The 24,369-nt window shown below is 40.3% G+C and overlaps 1 protein-coding gene across 10 annotated transcripts in view; it reads right to left on the reverse strand.

Annotated features, from left to right (window-relative positions):
* Positions 1 to 20,603, reverse strand: part of LOC135512300 (pleckstrin homology domain-containing family A member 1-like) — a 37,155-nt gene extending 16,552 nt beyond the window's left edge. For 8 of the 10 annotated variants that reach the window (XM_064934195.1, XM_064934190.1, XM_064934189.1 and 5 more), the window contains exons 1-4: positions 20,528 to 20,603; positions 9,565 to 9,776; positions 3,900 to 3,956; positions 3,504 to 3,549 (exon numbers count right to left, since the gene is read on the reverse strand). In XM_064934195.1, the coding sequence (XP_064790267.1) occupies positions 3,504 to 3,549; positions 3,900 to 3,956; positions 9,565 to 9,705 (244 nt within the window). In that variant the 5' untranslated portion in view covers positions 9,706 to 9,776; positions 20,528 to 20,603. Of the gene's footprint in view, positions 1 to 3,503; positions 3,550 to 3,899; positions 3,957 to 9,564; positions 9,777 to 11,324; positions 11,402 to 11,806; positions 11,853 to 20,527 lie in introns of those variants that run through there. The other 2 variants (XM_064934187.1, XM_064934188.1) reach the window with 2 other exon arrangements.
* Between the last annotated feature and the right edge of the window lie 3,766 nt (positions 20,604 to 24,369).

Genomic DNA, 24,369 nt, shown 5'->3' on the forward strand with positions numbered 1-24,369 from the left:
AAAAGAGATGCATCCAGACCAGCGCGCAATAGAAGGAAAAAAAAACGTTATGCCGGTAATATGGGTGACAACTTTTGAGACAAGTGGCTCTCTGTAGTAATGGTGCAACCACCATGGTCACGATTCTGTGCCCTAGGGCACTGAGAAACAGCGGTACAGCGAAGCCTAATCATTACAAAGGTTATCTGGCACAGCAAAATATTTGACAATAAAATGGTTGCACTTTAGAGTCCTTCTCACAAGTCATGTCCACACAAATCCCACAGTGATAGAAACTGAAAGCAGAGAGATCATCGCCATTGATTGAACATTAATGCTGTGGAATAAATGAGTGATTCAATGAGTGGGAGAGAATCAGTAACAGGCAGACATGGCATGGGCATTTTGTTAAACATGCTGAGACAAGTAGACCATGGAATAAAATAAGATTAGGCAATTAATCTAAATGTGCTAAAATGGTATCTGCCAGGGGTGTGTATGCCATGTTACCACTAACAATTTACCCCACTTTAAGCTGTACCAACACAGTCTGGCTGAAGAAGTGTGTACCAAAGGTGGTGGGGGTTATCAATAGAACTGTATAACAAGCTGGGAGAGGTCATCTAAGATCTGACTCACAGCTGCAATCACACACAAAACGTGTGTGGTTGAGTCACACAGCAGCATCAGAGCCATGACTAGGCTTAGGCGGTATCCAGATTGTCATACCAACCTTGTGCCACCAAGATATTCGGAAATACCGGAACTCAACACAGGTGCACTATTTTCAAACCCCACTGATCCACTGACCTATTTTAAGGACATATATGCCAGCTTATAAAGCTATACAAATAATACAAATTGTTTTATTCTGTTTCATGCACAAAAACAAACATTGGGGATTCTCTCTCAAGTGAAGCTTGATTTTGGAAGAAGCTAACCCCTTCGCTAGACAGTCAACTAGCTACTAAATGATCAAACCAAATGCACAATTGCAAAGCATTTAGCACATTTCAGACTTAATTGTCTTAATGTTAAAAAATATTTAGCTGGCAAACATTTAGTTGTGAATTTAGTTGTAACTAAATCACCTGGCGTGTACTGCACAACAGTGAGTGACTCACAAGGCTCTCTCGTCGTTGTGTGCTTTTAAAACAAACATCACCTAACTGGGGACTACTGGTAAGCTTCAAATTGAAAAATGTATCTCCTACCGTATTGCACAAGAGGACTGCAGGTATTTACATAAAACCAGTTAAATGTAAATCTGCGTAACCCCCAAAAGTTGTTTAGAATGAGATGGCCATAAACAATAACTAGTCATGCTGCATACTGAAATAAAAAAGGTTAACATCTCATCTTTCTGGGAAAAAGAAAAATGTTAAACTGCTGAGGTGTAGTCACTTTTGAGGACACAAGTTCAAGTATAATATGAAATATTTTATGATGCATATCCTATTCAACAAACTGTATGAACAAGGCTTGAACGGACTTGTATGCTTTATAAATATAGTGTCATCAAATTATAAAAGTATTAAGATTTCACCTTCCTTATAACTGCAAAATACATATTTGTATGTTAAGTGTTAAAGAAACATTGCATATTTTCTCTCTTGATCAAAACGTCTGCCCCCATCGCTGTGAACGGCTCATAGAGCTCTAGCTTGGCTTCCTGAACTTGTTAGGAACTCACCTTTCATCTCATTAATATTGTCCTAAAAGTGTGTGTGTGTGTGTGTGTGTATATATATATATATATTTTTTTTTTTAAATCTGATTTAGATGAATGGCTATAAATCAATCTCTGAATATGCTACAGTGATGAAACCACTCTCTCCTACTGCACTACATTGTAAGGATTGCACGCATGTGCTTTGTCAGTGGACAGTTCAGCAAAGAGTTGATGGAAAGTCGGAAGAGCGAATTAAATGGTAGGAGGGACATCCCAGATACAAGTGGTTTCAGATCTCACATCCTTCGTCACACGGGTTAAAAAGAAATTGCACTACTGTGTCTGTTGGGAACCAGGGCTTTCGCTCATTTCCATCTATGGTGTCCACAGATCAATTTATAAGCAAAGAAGTTGGTCGGAATCGGTACCAGAACAGCGCAGGTTCCCCAAACATGGGATTTCACATTTAAGAGGTTAAAAAGTAGTTACAAATATTCAAATGTATTAAACTTCAAAATATATAGTTAACGGTATTGACATTATTGAAAACAAATATAAAACATACAGTGGCTATTTCCAAATATGCCGCTATAAGGTATACCACCCAAGTCTAAAAAACAATTTATGCCCGATGTGGCAATACGGTCCTAAGGCTCCGTACAGAGGGTGCAACGCAACTGCGGAACTTCTGGAGGCTTGTGAAGGCCAAATCAAGCTCCGTACTGCATGGCTGTGCGCCTCCCAAATGTTTTAGCAATGCAGAGGGCTCTGTATAGCTGCACACTGACATGATTGGTTGACGGTAGGTGGGGCTGTACGTCCTGTATAAACACAAACTCACATCTGTGACAACAGCCCTGCACCACAAAGCACAAGTAGTATGAATGCCCTGACTTCTACGGAGGCCGCATCGCAGTAAATGCTGTACGGCCAATGCAGATGCCGGAATGACCATAAAAATAAAAAAAATACAAAAATTGCCTTTAAATGCTGGTGCACACACACACCTGAACCAGATAAACCAAGAGGTCAAGAAGGAACCTTATACAGTAAGTACCCTGGTCAGCTGCTACCCTGCATACTTCTGTTGAACCTAAGCAGGGATGTCCTAAGCATGCCAAGGGGAAAGCATGCAGAGGTGAAAGAGGTGAGAGAAGGGCAAGTATGCATTCCTCCCTCAGGTTTAAGTTAATCTAAACACTCTAGCTTTGTGTACATAGTGGCATCTGTCAGGGCAGACAGATGGTCATTGTGCATCCTGAAAAGATATGAATGCATTGCTGGACAGAAACATGGACTCAGCTACCCCCATATGTATTCATCATTTGGCCAATTCAGCTCACACAACTGGGGAAAAAGAGCCCATGGCCATATAAACTTTATTTCAATTTTTATTATTTCACCTTTATTTAACCAGGTAGGCTAGTTGAGAACAAGTTCTCATTTGCAACTGCGACCTGGCCAAGATAAAGCAAAGCAGTTTGACACATACAAAACAGAGTTACACATGGAATAAACAAACATACAGTCAATAATACAGTAGAAAAGTATTTATACAGTATGTGCAAATGAGGTAAGATAAGGGAGGTAAGGCAATAAATAGGCCATGGTGGCGAAGTTATTACAATATAGCAATTAAACACTGGAATGGTAGATGTGCAGAGGATGAATACGCAAGTAGAGATACTGGGGTGCAAAGGAGCAAGATAAATAAATCTAGAACTAAGTTTACAGAATCTGTGGCTATGCTTTAAAAATACTGAAGAGGTCATAAAAAGCCCAGCCTAGTTGCAAACATTTCCATATGAATTGAGCAGAGGAAAGAGAATAGTTATTCTCAAAACAATCTTACCAAAGCAAAACTCCGCCTTTGGTCTTTGCTTAGTGGCGTCGCTGACCTACGAGGCAAGAGAAGTACAAAAACCATAATTAACGACTGCTCACAGTGAACGTACACGGAGAATTTAAAACACCTGCTCTTTCCATGACAGAGTGACCAGGTGAATGCTATGATTCCTTACTGATGTTAAATCCACTTCAATTCAGTGTAGATGAGGGGAAGAAGCCCGGTTAAAGAAATATTAAATGCCAGGCACATAGGTTTGTGTCTGGGGGGGTCAACTCAATATTAGGAAGATGTTCTTAATGTTTGGTTTACTCAGTGTATATTAATATCCCTTTTTTCAACAAGCACCTATCAAGACTGTATAAAATCAATGATGTGCAAATTCATGAGCAAATCTCTTACCTTGGAAATGTATGTGAGTTTGAGTGAGCCAACACAGTCCGCACCAATGGGCAGGTTCTATTTGGGAAATAGTTAGGTGAGGAACTATTATACAGCATTGAATACTGTATATTATTATAAACCCTGATGCAAACCATGACCATATATGTGGGGTGCTCTCATATTATGCATTTGGGGTATTCTAAATAAGAGACAGTGGGTTACGAGGGAACTTCAACAAAAAATGAGAACAAAAGTGGATTTGAGCTACATTGTTCGGTTATTAAGATTCTGATTGAATTTACAGATTTTCTCTCTATTAAATGAACATGGAGGAATTATTCACTCTCCGCAAAAGGCATGAATAACTTACGTTTTAGCACACTCGCTAAGTCTGTAAAGATTGTCGGGCTGGCACAGGGAGGAGGAGCTTCATTTCCAAAAGTTGCAAATACACAGGGGGGTGTCACCAAAGCAGTGTTTTATTCATTAGGTATGTCATAGTTATTTTTCAAAGATGCATTAATTATGATGCATTACAAGCGCAAAACATTTGAACAAAAACAACAATTTTGACATTAAGCGGGGCCATTTCGCATAACAATTACGCATAAAAAAATATCATGGCTATATACAGGGAGTAACAGTACTGAGTCAATGTGCTGGGGTATGAGGTAATTGAGGTAGCTACACAATATATACAAAAGTATGTGGACACCCCTTCAAATTAGTGGATTCGGCTATTTGTGTATAAAAATCGACTACACAGCCTTTCAATCCCCATCAAAAAAACAAGGGCTCAGTGACATTCAACATGGCACCATCATAGGATGACCCCCACTAGTCAGTTTGTCAGATTTTTGCCCTGCTAGAGCTGTACCTGTAAGTGCTGTTATTGTGAAGTGGAAAGTCTAGGAGCAACAACGGCTCTGCCGCAAAAAGGTAGGCCACACAAGCTCACAAAACAGGACCAGGCTTGATTACCAACAATGACGAGACAGCCTACAGGGAGGTGGTGAGGGCTCTCGGAGTGAGGTGTCAGGAAAATAACCTCTCACTCAACATCAACAAAACAAAGGAGATGATCGTGGATTTCAGGAAACAGCAGATGTTAGAATTGTTCTTCGACTTTGACAGAGTATTTTGTGTAGATTGTTGACAAAAAAAAATACAATTAAATCCATTTTAATCCCACTTTGTAACAACAAAATGTGGAAAAGGCAAGGGGTGTGAATGCTTTCTGAAGGCACTGTACGTATTGTATGGTCACTGTGGGGACAATGTCGTTGATGCACTTATTAAGTCTTAAAAGTCTAGGCTGACATTTGGAATTGTTTTAAGGTCACACCATGGATAATTTGGATATTTGATTATGAATTTAAGGATCAATTTAGGCATTTAAAAAATTGTTGATAAATTATTTGATCAAATAATGAATTTGGCCTTTACTACTATAGTAAACTCAGCAGAAAAAGTAACGTCCTCGCACTGTCAACTGCGTTTATTTTCAGCAAACTTAACGTGTAAATATTTGTATGAACATGACAAGATTCAACAACAGACATAAACTGAACAAGTTCCACAGACATGTGACTAGCAAAAATGGAATAGTGTGTCCCTGAACAAAGGGGGGGGGGGGGTCAAAATCAAAAGTCAGTCAGTATCTACAGTGCCTTGTCGGATTTGGATACAAAAAGATTTCCCAAGCTTTAAACATTCCAAGGAGCACTGTGCAAGCGATAATATTGAAATGGAAGGAGTATCAGACCACTGCAAATCTACCAAGACCTGGCCGTCCCTCTAAACTTTCAGCTCATACAAGGAGAAGACTGATCAGAGATGCAGCCAAGAGGCCCATGATCACTCTGGATGAACTGCAGAGATCTACAGCTGAGGTGGGAGACTCTGTCCATAGGACAACAATCAGTCGTATATTGCACAAATCTGGCCTTTATGGAAGAGTGGCAAGAAGAAAGCCATTTCTTAAAGATATCCATAAAAAGTGTTGTTTAAAGTTTGCCACAAGCCACCTGGGAGACACACCACACATGTGGAAGAAGGTGCTATGGTCAGATGAAACCAAAATTGAACTTTTTGGCAACAATGCAAAACGTTACGTTTGGCGTAAAAGCAACACAGCTCATCACCCTGAACACACCATACCCACTGTCAAACATGGTGGTGGCAGCATCATGGTTTGGGCCTGCTTTTCTTCAGCAGGGACAGGGAAGATGGTTAGAATTGATGGGAAGATGGATGGAGCCAAATACAGGACCATTCTGGAGGAAACCTGATGGAGTCTGCAAAAGACCTGAGACTGGGATGGAGATTTGTCTTCCAACAAGACAATGATCCAAAACATAAAGCAAAATCTACAATTGAATGGTTCAAAAATCAACATATCCAGGTGGTAGAATGGCCAAGTCAAAGTCCAGACCTGAATGCAATCGAGAATATGTGGAAAGAACTGAAAACTGCTGTTCACAAATGCTCTCCATCCAACCTCACTGAGCTCGAGCTGTTTTGCAGGAATGGGGAAAAATTTCAGTCTCTCGGTGTGCAAAACTGATAGAGACATACCCTAAGCGACTTACAGCTGTAATCGCAGCAAAAGGTGGTGCTACAAAGTATTAACTTAAGGGGGCTGAATAATTTTGCACGCCCAATTTTTCAGTTTTTGATTGTTAAAAAAGTTTGAAATATCCAATAAATGTCATTACACTTCATGATTGTGTCCCACTTGTTGTTGATTCTTCACAAAAAAATACAGTTTTATATCTTTATGTTTGAAGCCTGAAATGTGGCAAAAGGTCGCAAAGTTCAAGGGGGCCGAATACTTTCGCAAGGCACTGTAGTGTGGCCACCAGCTGCATTAAGTGCTACAGTGAATCTCCTCCTCGTGGACTACACCAGATTTGCCAGTTCTTGCTGTGAGATGTTACCCCACTCTTCCACCAAGGCACCTGCAAGTTACCGGACATTTCTGGGGGGGAATGGCCCAAGCCCTCACCCTCCTATCCAACAGGTCCCAAACGTGCTCAATGGGATTGAGATCCAGGCTCTTCTCTGGCCATGGCAGAACACTGACATTCCTGTCTTGCAGGAAATCACGCACAGAACAAGCAGTATGGCTGCTTGTCTTTTCAGCACCATGGCGTGAATCCTTACCACTGCTACACCTGGCTATCAGCGGAACCTTGTCTGGCAGTGAAACAGTTAAATCAGCCTCATTTACTGACTTAAAAAAAAACATAGCAGATCAGAATTCAGAACATGGGCCATTCTTACAGTATTCTCCTGTACACAAAGTCAGTACCATAGGATAAATAAAGGGGACATATAAGCAGACAATTGAAGTTCTTACAATATTCAATGATGACATTTTTCTAAAACAGGCTACATGTGCACCACCAAGTCAAAACAGTAGGCTACGTTATGAGGGGGAAAGGGAGCAAATTATTGGGTTGAGGCACATGGGCTATTAACAGCTTAATACACAACATACACTTAGTATTACTGTCTTTGCTACAGTATACATATCTCGCTGGCATATTACATAATTTATGCAGCAGCATACAATACATTTTTGGACTCACCTTGTTGTGCTGTGCTCACTTGAACAAGGTGGCGCGGCAGTCCTTGCTGTCAATTTTTGTCATCAAACTTTGTCATCAAAGTCTGGCATACTCTGGATTTATGGTGCTTTCAAGACAACTGGGAACTCAGGGGAAAAAACGAGGTTGAATCATGATGTCAATGATCTTCAGCTCTAGAAAGAGGCCCGAGTTCCCCACTTGGAATTCCAAGTAGGATGACCATTCAAAACGTATTTCCCCAGTCAGAGCTAAGTCCCCCCCAGAGTTCTCAGTTGTCTTGAACTCAATGAAATCTGAGATTTCCCAGTTCTAGGTTTCCATTTGTTTTTAGCGTGGCAGAAGTCATGCTTGATTGGCCATACCGTCAATGTATTCAACCTTTTCTGGCCCATGGTGTTGTATGTTTATCCTTTTAAGCTTGGAAAAATCCCAGACTTGGACCACATACCCTCGCCCCCGTATAGCAGGCTAGTGATTGCTTCGCAACATTTGCAGTTAGCCACTGATTCCTTCCAAACCAATCATTTTTGAATTTGCGATTTCCAACTTGTCTAATGGCCGATGAGCACCGATACATTATACCTTCAATTTCTCTTCATATGACAAAGATTGAAAAGGATTTAGTAGATTGTCGACTTGATTCATGATGATGACTGCTTGTCTAGCCTGCTAGCTAAGCTTTTGAAAGTATGATGTTGACATGATCAGTCCAATCAAAGCTACGGTAGATGTAACGTGATTTGATGTCATTTTATCTGTGGCCAATGACCTTGAGCCTTCTTAGATGGACACTTCTAATATAATTATATGGCAGCACCCAAGGGGCTTGAACTTTCTACCTCTCCCTGTAGATTTTGCGCTGTGTCCCCAAGAGTGACAGAACACTGAGCCATTTCCGGCACAACTAGAGAACATAAGAAAACCCCTACGCTGTGTATTTTTTGCTGACTGCCCCACCACAACAGAAAACACTGAGCAAGGCTGAAACACCTCCATTTTGGAGCTGCCTTAAGAAAGAAAATAAGAAACCATAGTAGTCTGTGGCCTTATTAACGTGTATGTGGCGCTATTAACTTTGACATTGTTTGCAAACTGATGTGACATGTATTAAAGCCAAAAATAACATGCAAAAACCGGGGAAAAAATATATTTGTTTTAGCTAAACAGGTGGGGCTGAAAACAGGTGGGGGGGGTTTAAAGGGTGTGTCGTTCACCAGATCTCAACCTAATTGAACACTTGTGGGGCCATATAAACTCTGCGAAACGGACAACACGGACGGAATCACGGAATCCAGAGAATAATATGTAATTCAACAATATTAAAACATTTATTTAACTTAACAAATAAAAATAAAGTTTATAATAAGACATGAACAGAATGCATCAGTGACTTGGATTTCCTGCAACTTTTTGAAGAGGCAACGAGTCCCCCTCTGTGTATGTACAGTGTGCACAGCTACCACTGTGTAGCCGTTAGTGATGATGCTAATGAAAAATCTTCTGGTAGATTGAACTGTTTTTGGGAAAGCTTTTCCATCTTAACGACAAAGTAGCCTATGCTTACCTGGCAGAATAATATCATGATTATTTGCCTCAACTCTACCATCACGTGCGCTACAAAAACACCATTAACCAACAGCCTCTTGCTATGTGCGTACTGGAATTAATGAGTACATGCAACAACAACAAAAAATCCAAAACCTAAAACGTAGTTTCCTGATGTGGTTAAGAATTGTAGTCAACATAGAAAAACAACTCAATTGGATGTTCTATTAAAAAATGTAAAACTTTTACAGGGCCCTACTTGTTGGAGATTCTTCAGCGGGACACCTGAGACAGTGTCTTCCACCACCACCAACAAAACAACAAATGATAGAATGCAATGTGGAAGAATAGTGTTGCATCCCTTCAATAGAGTTCCAGACACTTTTAGAAACCATGCCAAATTGCATTGAATCTGTTCTGGTGGCACAACACCCTATTATTTTGGCAGTTACCTGTAATATATAATATTTCAAAATGCCCATCCCTGAAAGTAACATCCACAATGCTAACAGCTAATGCTCATCAGCTGTCCTACTGTATGTTACCTGAGGGTTATCCATGTACCACACCAGGCTGCCCGGCTGGGTGTCCAGGATGAAGTAGCGGCGCAGGAACTTCCCACTGCTCTCGTTTTCCTCAATGTCCAGGAAGCCACAGATCCGGTTCTGCCGATCCACGTAAGGCATCTCCGGGGCTGGCACATTCCCTGACCCAGGGGCCAGGAGAGAGGAGGAGAAGGGGTTAGATGGAGGAGAGCCTGGAGGGAGGGAAGAGAGGGAAGTGAGTGGATAAGGTGTAATGAAGAGTTGTCCAGTCCAGTGTTCTCTGGCAAGCCTTGGCAGCCTCTCAGCCACCTGGTACTAGGATCATGTGACAAACTTAAACTCTCTCTCATTTATCCCTTTCCATGAAATCAGTTTCCTTCTGTCACCTACTCTACCATCCCCACTCTCATTTTTTCTCCTCCCTCCCTTCACATCTGGTAGGCCTTTGCCGTCTACCCAAGCCTTTCTTTCGCCTCTACAAACTCAAAGCTGAGAATTAGCTGAGAAATAATTTCATAGACGGTAACTTGACTGAGAAGAGTTTCATTTCCAGTACAGACCTGGAGCTCAGTCAACAATCTCAACAACCAGATACTCTGAGGAGCTGGGTTGAGCAATATTTATTAACTCAAAGCCTGAGCAGCGAGCCAAACAACTGACATCTCCTGGTGGTTCAAATTACTAATTTTGATTTCAACTCTCCAAATCAAGACTAGTGAAAGCTTACAACATGTAGGTAAACGTAAAACTTGTGTGGATATAATACTGCACACATTGCTGTAGCATGGTTAAACTGTCATCTAAGGATGCATATTTCTGTCAATTTTGCTGCTGACTAACTGACCCTCGTTAATTAACTGCTCAACAAAATGGTTACATTTTTTCCAAACAGTAAAATGAAGTGACCAACAGAAAATACTATCAGAGATCTGTATAAAATGACAGGATGCTTATGTTTTCGCCCTAACGAACGGGAATCGTACCTAGGTGGGAAGGCAGGCGACAAGCTTAGGCCCAAAATAAGCCATAGAAAATGCATTGGACTTATTTTGGACAGAGAGAAACCTCTTGCTTCGCCTCTTCCTCTCTGAAACTATGCATGCATACAAGGATGCCATTAAGCTCTTATTAAGAGCTTAATGGAAACAGTGAAAAGGCTATTGCCTATTATTGAACATGAAACTCCTGTAATGAAGCACCTAATATAAAACATTTTCAAACACTTGCCCAAATGCAATTTCCGGAAATCACATTTCTAAACTGCACACCTAATGTGAGTAGTTCCACGTGACAGATAAACATTTCCATTAGAAACTTAGAAAGAAATATGACTAGGACTGTGCTTTTGGCTTCTGGACAACAAAAGAAAGTTGATATGAAAACCAATAAAACAGAAGAAAAATGCTGGTTAGCGGCATGAGCGATTCTTTATAAAATAATTATAATTGCCTCTACATTTCTATGGTTGGATTTTCGCAAGGCTACTTTGGAGCAAGGTAAGACTTACCTTATAAGTAAAGTAAAACGTTCAGGTTTCAAACAATTATACTGCCTCAAGCTCACATTGCAAAGTGGTGGGAGGTGCGCTGATAGTCAAAGGCAGGCAGGCTATAGCCTATGCATCCGAATGAAGAACGGGAGGGTCGCAAACTAACCTACAGACCGATATGCATGACAAGTCAAACGTATTTCCGCTGGCTAACAGATTAACATCCCTACTGTCATCATTTCTGATTGAATGAATTGGCATGAAAACAGACCTTATGGTGTCCACGATAAAGGACCCTTTTTCTCTCCCTCCCTCTGATTCAGAGAAAGAGTCCGGGACATTATGAGCAGTATGTGGGAGGATAAGGGGGACAAAAGGCCTGCTTGTTGTGCATTGTGTAAAGGGGTGACGTCAGGGCTAGCCTCCGCATGCACTGGAATCATTCCATAGACACACACACACGCTTGACAAACAACCTGTCAGGGCTGATCCTAAACATTGGCTTTAAAGAGTGTATGAAGGTGAGGTTCAGACTAGCCTGAGATGTTTCTTGGTCAACAGTGACACACACACACACACACACTTCCAGTAATATCCTCTTGGGGAGATTTCAATAGTGCTGCAGCATGTAGGCCTATAACTCTAATTGACACTGACTGTGTCAGGCATCAGAGGGTTGGTGGAAATACAATTCATATTCTGACAATCTCTGAAACTCAGACAATACCTTTGATGATACAGTGGAACACTTACAGAAAATACAAATGCCAGTGGTGGTGTTGCATTCAGAACCACATGCCTGTAAAGATTAGAGAGGATCTCATGTTAATTAAATACTGTTGAAGTAATATGGCTACAGGCTCATCTGCCTCACCTAAAGCCCATTCTTGTGGGAAGCTGCTTTCATCAAGCTGCCCACTCAAGAAAAACATTCATGTCGTAACCAGTGCCTGCAACCTGGTTCAGGTTCAGTCAACCTACCAGGGTAGTTACTAGGGTTGGAAACTTTCCAGTAAATTTCCAGAATTTTCCTGGACATTTTCCATGGGAAGTGTGGGAATTTAGGGAATTTTGCTTAAATTCATCTAAAGAGTCTTATGGCATATTTTGGTTAAACTATCTCCAATTCAATGGAATTGGAACACTCTGCATGCACAGTGCATTCTTCAATCACATGTGCAGTGCACTCGTCCAACACATGTACAGCTGATTCTCAAGATCTTGTACACTAATGAGATGCTATTGAGCTCACATTAGTACACTATCTGAGCCAAGGACTACATGCTTTCTGGTAAGTTTTGATTACAATACTGGGTGGGGTAAATATATTTTATATGACTCCAACATTTAGAAAACTGTTCAAATAATGTCTGAGTATAACAGAACTGAAATGGCAGGCGAAATTGGGATTTGTTTTATGTTTGTAGTTTTCCCATTGACTGCCTATACAGATTCCATTGATTTAGGACTCAAATTGCACTTCCTATGGCTTCCACTAGATGTCAACAGTCTATAGAAATTGTTTCAAGCTTGTATTCAGAAAAATGGGGGAGTAAGACCACTCTGAATGAGTGGACACTGCAGTGTCCCAGTGGTTTATCATGCGCACGACCGAGAGTGCGCCTTTCTTGTTTTCCTTTTATATTGACAAAGCTTTTGTCCAGTTGAAATATTATTGATTATTATGACTAAAAACAACCTGAGGATTGACTATAAACATTGTTTGACATGTTTCTACGAACTTTACTGATACTTTTTGTCTGCCTGTTGTGACTGCCTTTAAGCCTGTGGATTACTGAACAAGACCCGCAAACAAAACAGAGGTTTTTGGATATAAAGAGGGACTTTATCGAACAAAACTAACATTTATTGAGTAAATTTTAATCGCCATTTCTGAGTTGTATAACTCCTCTTCTTGGCTGGTAATATCGCATGGTATGCTTTCGCCGTAAATGTTTTTTGAAGTCTAACAAGAAGTTAATCTTTTAAACTGATGTATAACACTTGTATATTTTATGAATTTTTATAATGAGTATCTGTTTTTGAATTTGGCGCTCTGCAATTTTGCGCTCCCACACCCCCTAGAGAGGTTAACAATTCCTGCTAATTCGTTAATGCTACCATGTGTTTTGTTTTATAAATGTTTTATTTCACCTTCTATTTAAACATACAATCAATAATACAGTAGGAAAATCTATATACAGCATGTGCAAATGAGGTAGGGCAATAAATAGGCAGTGGTGGCAAAGTAATTACAATATAGCAATTAAACACAGGAATGGTAGGATGTGCAGAGGATGAATGTGCAAGTTGAGATACCGGGGTGCAAAGGAGCAAGACAAATAAATAACAGTATGGGGATGAGGTAGATTATTATTTTAACCTTTATTTAACTAGTCAAGTCAGTTAAGAACACATTCTTATGTTCAATGACAGCCTAGGAACAGTGGGTTAACTGCCCATTCAGGGGCAGAACAACGATTTGTACCTTGTCAGCTCAGGGGTTTGAACTTGCAACCTTCCGGTTTCTAGTCCAGCGCTCTAACCACTAGGCTACCCTGCCACCCCAGATTGGATGGGCTATTTACAGATGAGCTATGTACAGGTGCAGTGATATGCTCTCACAGCTGGTGCTTAAAACTAGTGAGGCAGGTAAGAGTCTCCAGCTTCAGAGATTTTTGCAGTCATTGACAGCAGAGAACAGGAAGGAGAGGCAGCCAAAGGAAGAATTGGCTTTGAGGGTGACCAGTGAAATATACCTGCTGGAGCGCGTGCTACGGGTGGGTGCTGCTATGGTGACCAGTGAGCTGAGATAAGGCGGGGCTTTACCTAGAAGAGACTTGTAGATGACCTGGAGCTAGTGGGTTAGGCGACGAGTATGAAGCGAGGGCCAGCCAAAGAGAGCATACAGGTCGCAGTGGTGGGTAGTATATGGGGCTTTGGTGACAAAACGTATGGCACTGTGATAGACTGCATCCAATTTGTTGAGTAGAATGTTGGAGGCTATTTTGTAAATGACATCGCCGAAGTTAAGGATCGGTAGGATGGTCAGTTTTACGAGGGTATGTTTGGCAGCATGAGTGAAGGATGTTTTGTTGCGAAATAGGAAGCCGATTCTAGATTTAACTTTGGATTGGAGATGCTTACTGTAAGTATGGAAGGAGAGTTTACAGTCTAACCAGACACCTAGGTATTTGTAGTTGTCCACATATTCTAAGTCAGAACGGTCCAGAGTAGTGATGCTGGACGGAAAGGCAAGTGCGGGCAGTGGTCGGTTGAAGAGCATGCATTTAGTTTTACTTGCATTTAAGAGCAGTTGGAGGCCCTGGGAGGAGAGTTGTATGGCATTGAATCTCATCTGGAGGTTAGTAAACACAACGTCCAACGAAGGGCCAGATGTATACAGAATGGTGTCGTTTGCGTAGAGGTGGATCAAAGAATCACCAGCAGCGAGAGCAACATCATTGATGTCTACAGAGAAGAGCGTCGGCCTGAGAGCTGAACCTTGTGGCACCCCCATAGAGACTGCCAGAGGTCCGGACAACAGGCCCTCCGATTTGACATACTGTCCTCCATCGGAGAAGTAGTTTGTGAAACAAGCGAGGCAATCATTTGAGAAACCAAGGCTGTTGAGTCTGCCAATAAGAATGTTGTGTCAAAAGCCTTTTAGCTTGCTTGAGCCTACTTACTGAGTGTTAATTCACCCGTTTCCATATATTTAATTTTAAAACATTTATCTTACAAAGTAGTTGTTTAATCTAACTTTTCTAATCTTTACAGGAAAACGCCACGGGCACTACCTGATGTGTGGAGACATTTCACTGCAGCTAACATAGAAGGAAAAGCTGTGTAAATTTGCAAATACTGTGCCAAATCATATGTGAAGAATGCAACAAAGATAAATTACAAAGAATGATAGAAAAAAGCTTTAGAGGACCTTCAATTAAATTTTGGGAAAAAAGGAAAATTCAACAACATTATTCATTGAATCAGATGACTTATTCATCACAAAACCGACTTATATTGCCAACTACTTGAATAATTTTTCATTGGCAAGATTAGCACACTTAGGCATGACATGCCAGCAACAAACAATGACACTACAGATCCAAGTATTTTTGAACAAATTATGAAAGACAAGAACTGTAATTTTGACTTCCATAACGTGAATGTGGAAGAGGTGAACATCTTTTTGTTGTCTATCAACAATGACAAGCTACCGGGGTTTGACAACTTGGAAGGAAAATTACTGCGGATAATAGCAGACGATATCGTCACTCCTATTTGCCACATCTTCAATTTAAGCCTACCTGAAACTGTGTTCCCTCAGGCCTGGAGGGAAGCAAAAATCATTCCGCTACCTAAGAATAGTGGGTGGAGCGGCAGGTGCATCACTAGTGACTAGTAACCGAAAGGTTGCAAGATCGAATCTGACAAGGTAAAAATCTGACTTTCTGCACCAGAACAAGGCAGTTAACCCACTGTTCCTAGGCCATCATTGAAAATAAGAATTTGTTCTTAACTGACTTGCCTAGTTAAATAAAGGTTTAAAATTTTGTAAAAATGTGATACAACAGTAGCTAAGATGGGGAGAAGTTTGTCCATAATAAAGCACTGCTCTACCTTTTTAACAGCACTATCAACAAGGCAGCTCCTACAGACTCTAGGTGTCGCACCTGGACTACTGTTCAGTCGTGTGGTGAGGTGCCACAAAGAGGAAATTAGGAAAATTGCAAATGGCTCAGAACAAGGCAGCACGAATGGCCCTTGGATGTACACAGAGAGAAAACATCAACATGTCAATCTCACCTGGCTCAAAGTAGATTGATTGACTTCATCACTATTTGCATTTGTGAAAAGTATTGACATGTTGAAAGCACCGAGCTGTCTGTTTAAACAACTAGCACACAGCTCAGACACCCATGCATAACCCACAAGACATGACACCAGAAGTCTCCTCACAGTCCACAAGTCCAGCACAGACTATGGGAGGTGCACAGTACTACATAGAGCCATGACTACATCAAACTGTATTCTACATCAGGTAACTGATGCAAGCAGTAGAATTCGATTTTAAAAAACAAAAATACACCTTATGGAACAGCGGGGACTGTGAAGCAACACCAACATAGGCACAGAGACATGCATACACACATAACATACGTACTATACAATCACATGCACATGGATTTTGTATTGTAGATATGTGGTAGAGGAGTAGGGGCCTGAGGGCACACACACAGTGTGTTGTGAAATCTGTTATGAATGTTTTGTAATGTTTAAAAATTATATAACTGCCTTAATTTTGCCGGACCCCAGAAAGAGTAGCTACTGTCTTGGCAGCAGCTAATGTGGATCCATAAATACAAATGACAAGCAACAGCCTCTGTTTTGTGCAGAAAAACTGGGGTTTTCGATGTGTGAGGGAATAGAGCGCTCAAAAACTGAGATGGAAGAGGGCAAGCTATAGACTGCAGAGCCACCATGTTAGAAAGGTCAAACAAGAAGGTCAGAGGGGGGAGTGAACCGAGCCATAGACTCTGGGCTTAGTCCTAACTCGAACATCAGCATCCACACTCATTCTTCATATGTGAGAGAACGCTTTGTCCACCATTGGTAACCAAGTGGCCGGGTAATAAAATAGCACCAACGTAGAGGGGAAGGAAGGGATGGAGAAAGTAAAAAAGATCATGGGGGAAGTGAGTGACAGGAGAATTATGGAAACAGTAAAAAAGTGATGTCGGGGTGAGGGCTTGTGGAACAATGGCTACCTCCTGTGTCATTGTGAGTAATATCCAAACTATACAAAATATATATATTTGCCTCTCCCCTTCACCATAAGTTTCCACCTAACTGCATTAATTTATGGTATGCTTCACAAATTAAATGAGCCATGGGCTCGGCTCCTGCTGCAGATCAAATGTATTTTATAAAGCACTTTTTACATTTGCAGTTGTCACAAAGTGCTTTACAGACACCCCCCAGCCTAAAATTCCAAATAGCAAGCTATGCAGAGGCAGAAGAAAAGGTAGGAAGGCCACAGGGATGCCAAGGGAGAGGCATTTGCAATAATGACAATTACAACAATACTGAATGAACACTTATTTTAACTTAATATAATACATAAATAAAAATCTATTTAGCCTCAAATGAATAATGAAAAATTTTCAATTTGGTTTAAATAATGCAAAAACAAAGTGTTGGAGAAGAAAGTAAAAGTGCAATACGTGCCATGTAAAAAAGCTAACGTTTAAGAACATGAGAACATGAAAGCTGGTGGTTCCTTTTAACAGGAGACTTCAATATTCCCAGGTAAGAGGTTTTAGGTTGTAGTTAATATAGTATTTATAGGACTTTCTCTCTATACCATTTGTATTTCATATACCTTTGACTATTGGATTTTCTTCTAGGCAAATTAGTATTGCCAGTGTTAACAGTATAGCTTCCGTCCCTCTCCTCGCCCCTACCTGGCCTCGAACCAGGAACACATCGACAACAGCCACCCTCGAAGCAGGGTTACCCATCACTCCACAAAAGCCGCGGCCCTTGCAGAGCATGGGGAACAACCACTCCAAGTCTCAGAGCGAGTGACGTTTGAAACGCTATTAGTGCGCACCCCGCTAACTAGCTAGCCATTTCACATCGGTTACACCAGCCTAATCTCGGGAGTTGATAGGCTTGAAGTCATGAACAGCTCAATGCTTGAAGCACAGCGACGAGCTACTGGCAAAACGCACAAAATTGATGTTTGAATGAATGCTTACGAGCCTGCTGGTGCCTACCATCGCTCAGTCAGACTGCTCTATCAAATCAGACTTAATTATAACATAATAACACACAGAAATACGAGCCTTAGGTCATTAATATGGTCGAATCCGGAAACTATCATCTCGTGTGAATACGGAACCGTTACGTATTTTATCTAACGGGTGGCATCCATAAGTCTAAATATTCCTGTTACATTGCACAACCTTCAATGTTATGTCATAATTACATAAAATTCTGCGGCCCAAACTGTTGCATATCGACCGACTCTGCGTGCAATGAATGCAAGAGAAGTAACAATTTCACATGGTTAATATTGCCTGCTAACCTGGATTTCTTTTAGCAAAATATGCAGGTTTAAAAATATATACTTCTGTGTATTGATTTTAAGAAAGGCATTGATGTTTATGATTAGGTACACATTGGAGCAAGACAGTCCTTTTTCGCGAATACGCACCGCATCGATTATATGCAACGCAGGACACGCTAGATAAACTAGTAATATCATCAACCATGTGTAGTTAACTAGTGATTATGATTGATTGATTGTTTTTTATAAGATAAGTTTAATGCTAGCTAGCAACTTACCTTGGCTTCTTACTGCATTCACGTAACAGGCAGTCTCCTCGTGGAGTGCAATGTAATCAGGTGGTTAGAGCATTGGACTAGTTAACTGTAAGGTTGCAACATTGAATCCCTGAGCTGAAAAGGTAAAAATCTGTCATTCTGCCCCTGGACATGGCAGTTAACCCACCGTTCCTAGGCCGTCATTGAAAATAAGAATGTGTTCTTAACTGACTTGCCTGGTTAAATAAAGGATAAATAAAGGTGTAAAAAAAAAAAAAAAGTAATTTTATTTGTATTTTTTAAACCCCCAAAAAATTTGCCGTCCAAAAATACCCATTTCCGATTGTTATGAAAACTTGAAATCGGCCCTAATTAATCCGACATTCCGATTAATCGGTCGACCTCTAATCACAACCAAATCAATCGCCGCTGTCCACCCACCAAACATTGTTAAAACTATAGTTGGATGGTCTCAAAATACACTACAACAGCAATGCATTGCGATAACGCATATGAATTGCTGAGCGCTAATGTGACAAGACAGAGGTGCATGTGTGGTGTTTTGGCAATTAGCATTTGTAATATCGGTGGCTTGCTCACTCCACTGTGTTAATTCAATTTACAGGTCAATTCAATTCTGTTTGCATGCGAGCTTTTGTCCATATTACATTTTTGAGAGGGACCTTGTAATGTCTCACAAAAGGCCTGGGCTTGAACAACGCACTAAAACACACTCGAGGCAAGAGTGGCACAGAACCCCCTTCTCTCTTAGTCCTAAAAAATGGTCCTGTAAATTGGATGATGTGGTCCATCATATAGGCAGTATTTGATGCAAGAAAATACTGTATGAATCAATAGTAGGTTACATCACATGCCTAACGGGTTGGTTAGTGTTAACAAAAATATTGCCTTTGTTATTTTATAGCAAAAACAGCTAAAGTTCTCTATACAATTCTGCTGTCATGCAAGGCAACAAAACAAGTGTAATAGGATATCTGAAAGCCCGCCTAGCAAAGCTTGAGATAAACCCAGTGTAGTGTGTCTATTCAACACTGATTAACCACAATTATAGTCTGACCTAGCAGCAACCAGGAGCATACCCGAACGAATGACAGAACTTGTGAAAAACCTCAAGAGGTTGCACAAAACCACACCATAACACAATAGTGACAGGTTGTGTATTCACCACTATTTTTGACCCTGGTATTATGACCATGGTTTACTACACTTCCTGACCAAATCGCTGCTCACCATGAACTGGAGATGCAGCTGTCGAGTAACGAGATCAAACAGATTTGAGTAAAGAGGCACATTTCATAGTTGGCAGTAGACCCTATGGAATATAACGTTTGTAACCGAGGTATTTTTCTGACTGTAAAACAGAGGGAGAGTACATCCCAATTGGCACCCAATGCCCTATAGGCTAGTAGTGCAAAGTAGTGAATGAATCTGGTCGAGCACGTGAGGCAAACTTTGGACCTGAATGACTTGAATTAATGTTTTTTATATATAAAAAGTGTAAACGTCATCAAGAGAGCTAATTTAGTACAACCGTCTTGGCTAGTAAAGTAGATAGCTAATTAACCCCATCATAACTTAAAATATAGCAACTGTGCAAAGTAACTAGCTAACGTTAGCTCGGAGGCCCATACTACATACAAATGACTGGGCTGCAGTAACGTTAGTTTGGCTGAACAAACGTTAGTTATAACGAATTGCAGATTGCGGCTTTTAATTAATTTATGAAATAGCTAACGTTAGAAGGCTAGCGCTAACTTGACAGCTAAAAACAACAGTTCACATGAAGTTAGTAGCTATCAGTTCGAGCTAGCGAACGCGTTATCTAGTTAACTACAACCAGCCAAGTTAGTCGGGATATAGCTAGCTAACGTTAACTTGTTAAGCAAATAATACAGCGGCTTGACGTTCTCAGTAGTTAGTTATTATTAACCTAGCTCTGACATCTAGATGACGTTAGCTGGTAAGCATAACATTAGCCAACAACGCATGGCACGTTCAAAACGCACTTCAAATGCTAGCCAGTTCACGTCGAAGCCTTTACTATAGCTTGGTAACTAGCAAGCTACCAATACGTCAATCTCAAATAAACTCTACATTGGTATTTGGCGGCTTGCAACTTACACAAGTTGTCTTCACGCAGGAGTGCTTGACTCAGCCTAGCCAATTCCCTCGTCCTGTGCTGGGGCAAGCAGGCTGCCGTTAGCGTAGGTTAACTATGTCAAATAATGCGTTTATGCCCCATCTAGCGTCCAAAAGAAGAACTGCGTTTTTTATGCAAAGCCAAAGACTTGATATATTGGTCAAAGAAAGCTCCATCACCGTTGCCCGCTATTACGCTCATGACTCCTTTGAGAAACTTGCCGAATCTTATTGCGATCACATCAACTAGACACAAACGTTAGTAGCCTACTCTCATATCATGTCGTATACAACACAGGCATAGCACACATTGGCCTATCATATGCAGCAGCTAGGCCCAGTATTCTCAAATTGATGATCAAACATACCTGCAACAATTTAACAATCTAACAAATATTATTTCAACAATTAATCTAATTGGCATATCTAATGTAAATAGCAGTAAGCAAATACAAGGATAAATGTATCCCACTGCTGTGCTTTTCAGTTGACCCTAGGCCAATGCATAGGGTAATACTACAATTTACCAGGATAATGCAGTTTAGTCGGACTCAATGTACTGTACAGTGCCTTCAGAAAGTATTCAAACCACTGTTTCCACATTTTGTTGTGTTACAAAGCGGAATTAAAATGGATGTAATTGTCAATGATCTACAGAAAATACTCTGTAATGTCAACGTGTAAGAAAAATTCTAATGTTTGTAAAAATACATTTAAAAATGATTGAAACATAAAACACCAGCATTTCTTGATAAGAGTCAATACATGTTAGAATCACCTTTGGCAGTGATTACTGCTGTGAGTCTCCTGGATTGTGCAACATTTATCCATTATTATTTTCAAGAATCTTCAAGCTCTGTCAAGTTGGTTGTTGGTCATTGCTAGACAACCATTTTTAGTTGATGCCATTCATCCTTATTAGACACCTGAGTCAACATGGCTGCACAAACAAGATGTTCTCATCTATAGTGGAAACATTGTACAGCTGCAGTAGCAGGATGATTTCCACACATATCTATGGGCCTCCTGCTCTTGGTGTAAGTTGTAAATTGTAGAAAGCATAATGCCATTGCACAACACTCCTTAACCCCTCATTCAAACAACACATCATACTTGTTGTTCTGATGTGTATAATGAGAAGCATCCAGAAGCTGCACTTGATGCATTTATGAAATTGTTTCTTCCAGTTATTGATAAGCATGCGCCTACTACAAACATTTTTAAATCACAGTTAGTACAAAACTCCAAACTGGTCACACTTTTAACCAGTGGTGTAAAGTACTAAAGAAAAATACTTTAAAGTACTACTTAAGTAGTTTTTTTTAGGTATCTGTACTTTACTTTACTATTTATATTTTTGGCTATTTTTACTTCACTACATTCCTAAATAAACTTCTTACACAATAATGTACACTTTCCATACATTTTCCCTGACACCCAAAAGTACTTTTCAATGCTTAGTAGCACTCACTCACTTATCAAGAAAACATCCCTGGTCACCCCTACTGCCTCTGATCTGCAGGACTCACTAAACACAAATGCTTAGTTTGTAAATGATGTCTGCATGTTGTAGTGTGCCCCTGGCTATCTGTAAAAAAAAACTTTTGTGATCTTATTATTATCAATTTTAAATTGATACTTTTACTTTTGATACTTTAGTATGTTTCAAATCAAATACTTTTGGACTTTTACTCAAGTAATAATTTTCTTGGTGACTTTCACTTCTACTTGAGTCATTTTCTCTTAATGGACCTTTACTTTTACTCAAGTATGACAATTGTGTACTTTTTACACCACTGCTTTTAACGCACCCAGTCTTTCATTAATTTGGATTGTAAACATCTCTCACAACACAAAATTTATTCAAAATAGGTTTATTGTGAAATATAATGAGAACATTGGTTTAATCACCAAAACACAACATAATTATATATATTAAATTGAGTTGTTTTAACTAACAGTTAATCCAATAGCAAACAATGCAAGATATGTGTTTTAAATCGCCCTTAGAAGTGCTGAAGCAATATGATACAGTATTGTAAATGACAGTATATTACACAGTTTTCACATTAGGCAATGCACTTACATTAGCCAGCAAAATTGACAGAAAATCTATAATTTCCATAATATCTATCCAATTTATAATCAAAGGTGTGATCAATGAAGGCATCATATACAATCATTCATACAAATAGAAACTGTATTTTTCAGATATAATTGCAACATATGTGTACTGTCTGTAATCAAATATAATAAATTAATTGAAACAAATGACATTAAATTAAACATAACGTATAAGCACGCATTCATTTGCATCAAGCCTGTCTCGAGCATTTGGCCATAAATTCTCATTCACATCACAGTGAATGTCCTCATTGTTCATGCACGCGGGAAATACCATTTGGCATGGCGAATCCAAGCTTGTCACTGGTCTGCGTTGATGTCATCGCATGCCTTATCCATGGTCAGAGGGAGGGTGACACTCAATAGGGTTGAGGAAAGGAGACTATGGGTGCAGGTATATGGTCACAAATCAGGGATGGGCCCAAAACCATGCCTGACCCACCTCTGCATGGTGGAACCTGAAACTTTTCCACAAAATGATATTGGTGACCCCTTCACCTTGACAGGCCTGCTCAATTTAATCGAGAAACACAATGTGTGCAGCGTTTTAGGATCCAACTAATGACATAGGTCCTACCACACCATCTTCAGAGATAGCTGTGCACATGGAGATGTTTCCCCCATGTTGACCAGGCACTTGGACGGTCACCTGTTGGCAGATGAGGTTCTGCCCATGGCGCCAAGTTTTGGCCAGGTTGAAGCCTGCTTTATCAACAAAGATATACTTGTGATGGTTCACTGCAGCATCAAGCACCATCACCCTCTAAAAATATAATTTGGTTAGTTATTTTTACAGTACAGTTCCAATATGATATTGTGAAGTAGCATGTGCATCAAATAGTAACAGTAATACAGTATATAGTGCTGTACCCTGAACATAGTCTGCCCGCGGTTGTTTCACCCGTCATTGTTTGTCTCAAAAGGCACCAGGTAAATGTGTTTCATAGATACCTGGTGCCTCTTCAAAAAGTGAGTCATTGTTGGTAGGCTGATGGATGCCACATTGGCAAAGGTGTCATCATTCTTCCCAATGGCCTGCTTAATTTGGGACAGCCGTATGCACATTCCTGACCCTCACCATTTCCACCACTGTCCACTCCTACTGGTCGGTCAGCACACAGCCATGGCCACCACCATGGGGTCTTCTGTCCATTCTGAGGGTAGAACAGAGTGTACGGTCAATAGATTTACATGCATTACAATATGTCATTTCCTGTAAATGGAATGGTAAAGCACAGTGCACATCCTGCAGACTTACCCCATACATAACATTCTTTTGGCAAAATGTTCTCATGATCGAATTGACACCACAATCTTTTCAGATTGTCATTATTTGAACTAATCTGGCAGCCTCTGCAATGGTAAGGCCTCTGTTTACCACACTGTCATGATTACGACCCGGACTTCATGAGACACAACAGTTCCTTGCTGTCTGCCTCCCTCTCTCCGATGTCCACCTCTTTGAGGGGGCCCACGCCCACCTTTATCACCTCTTTGATGGGGTCCATGCTTGGATTAAGTGATGGTCAAATGTATTTTTGAACAAATGAGGAGTGAATCATATGAAAAGTATTGTGAGTGTTGCATTGTGAACGACAATTACTTTATTTGAAAGGTATTTCTAGATGAAACACTCATTTATGTTTGGTGAAAAAGCTACTGTGTGATTTTGTGTGTTGTATGTGGTCAATTGTAAAAAT

This window comes from Oncorhynchus masou, chromosome 24 (assembly GCF_036934945.1).
Source record: "Oncorhynchus masou masou isolate Uvic2021 chromosome 24, UVic_Omas_1.1, whole genome shotgun sequence".
Classification (NCBI taxonomy): Eukaryota; Metazoa; Chordata; class Actinopteri; order Salmoniformes; family Salmonidae; genus Oncorhynchus; species Oncorhynchus masou.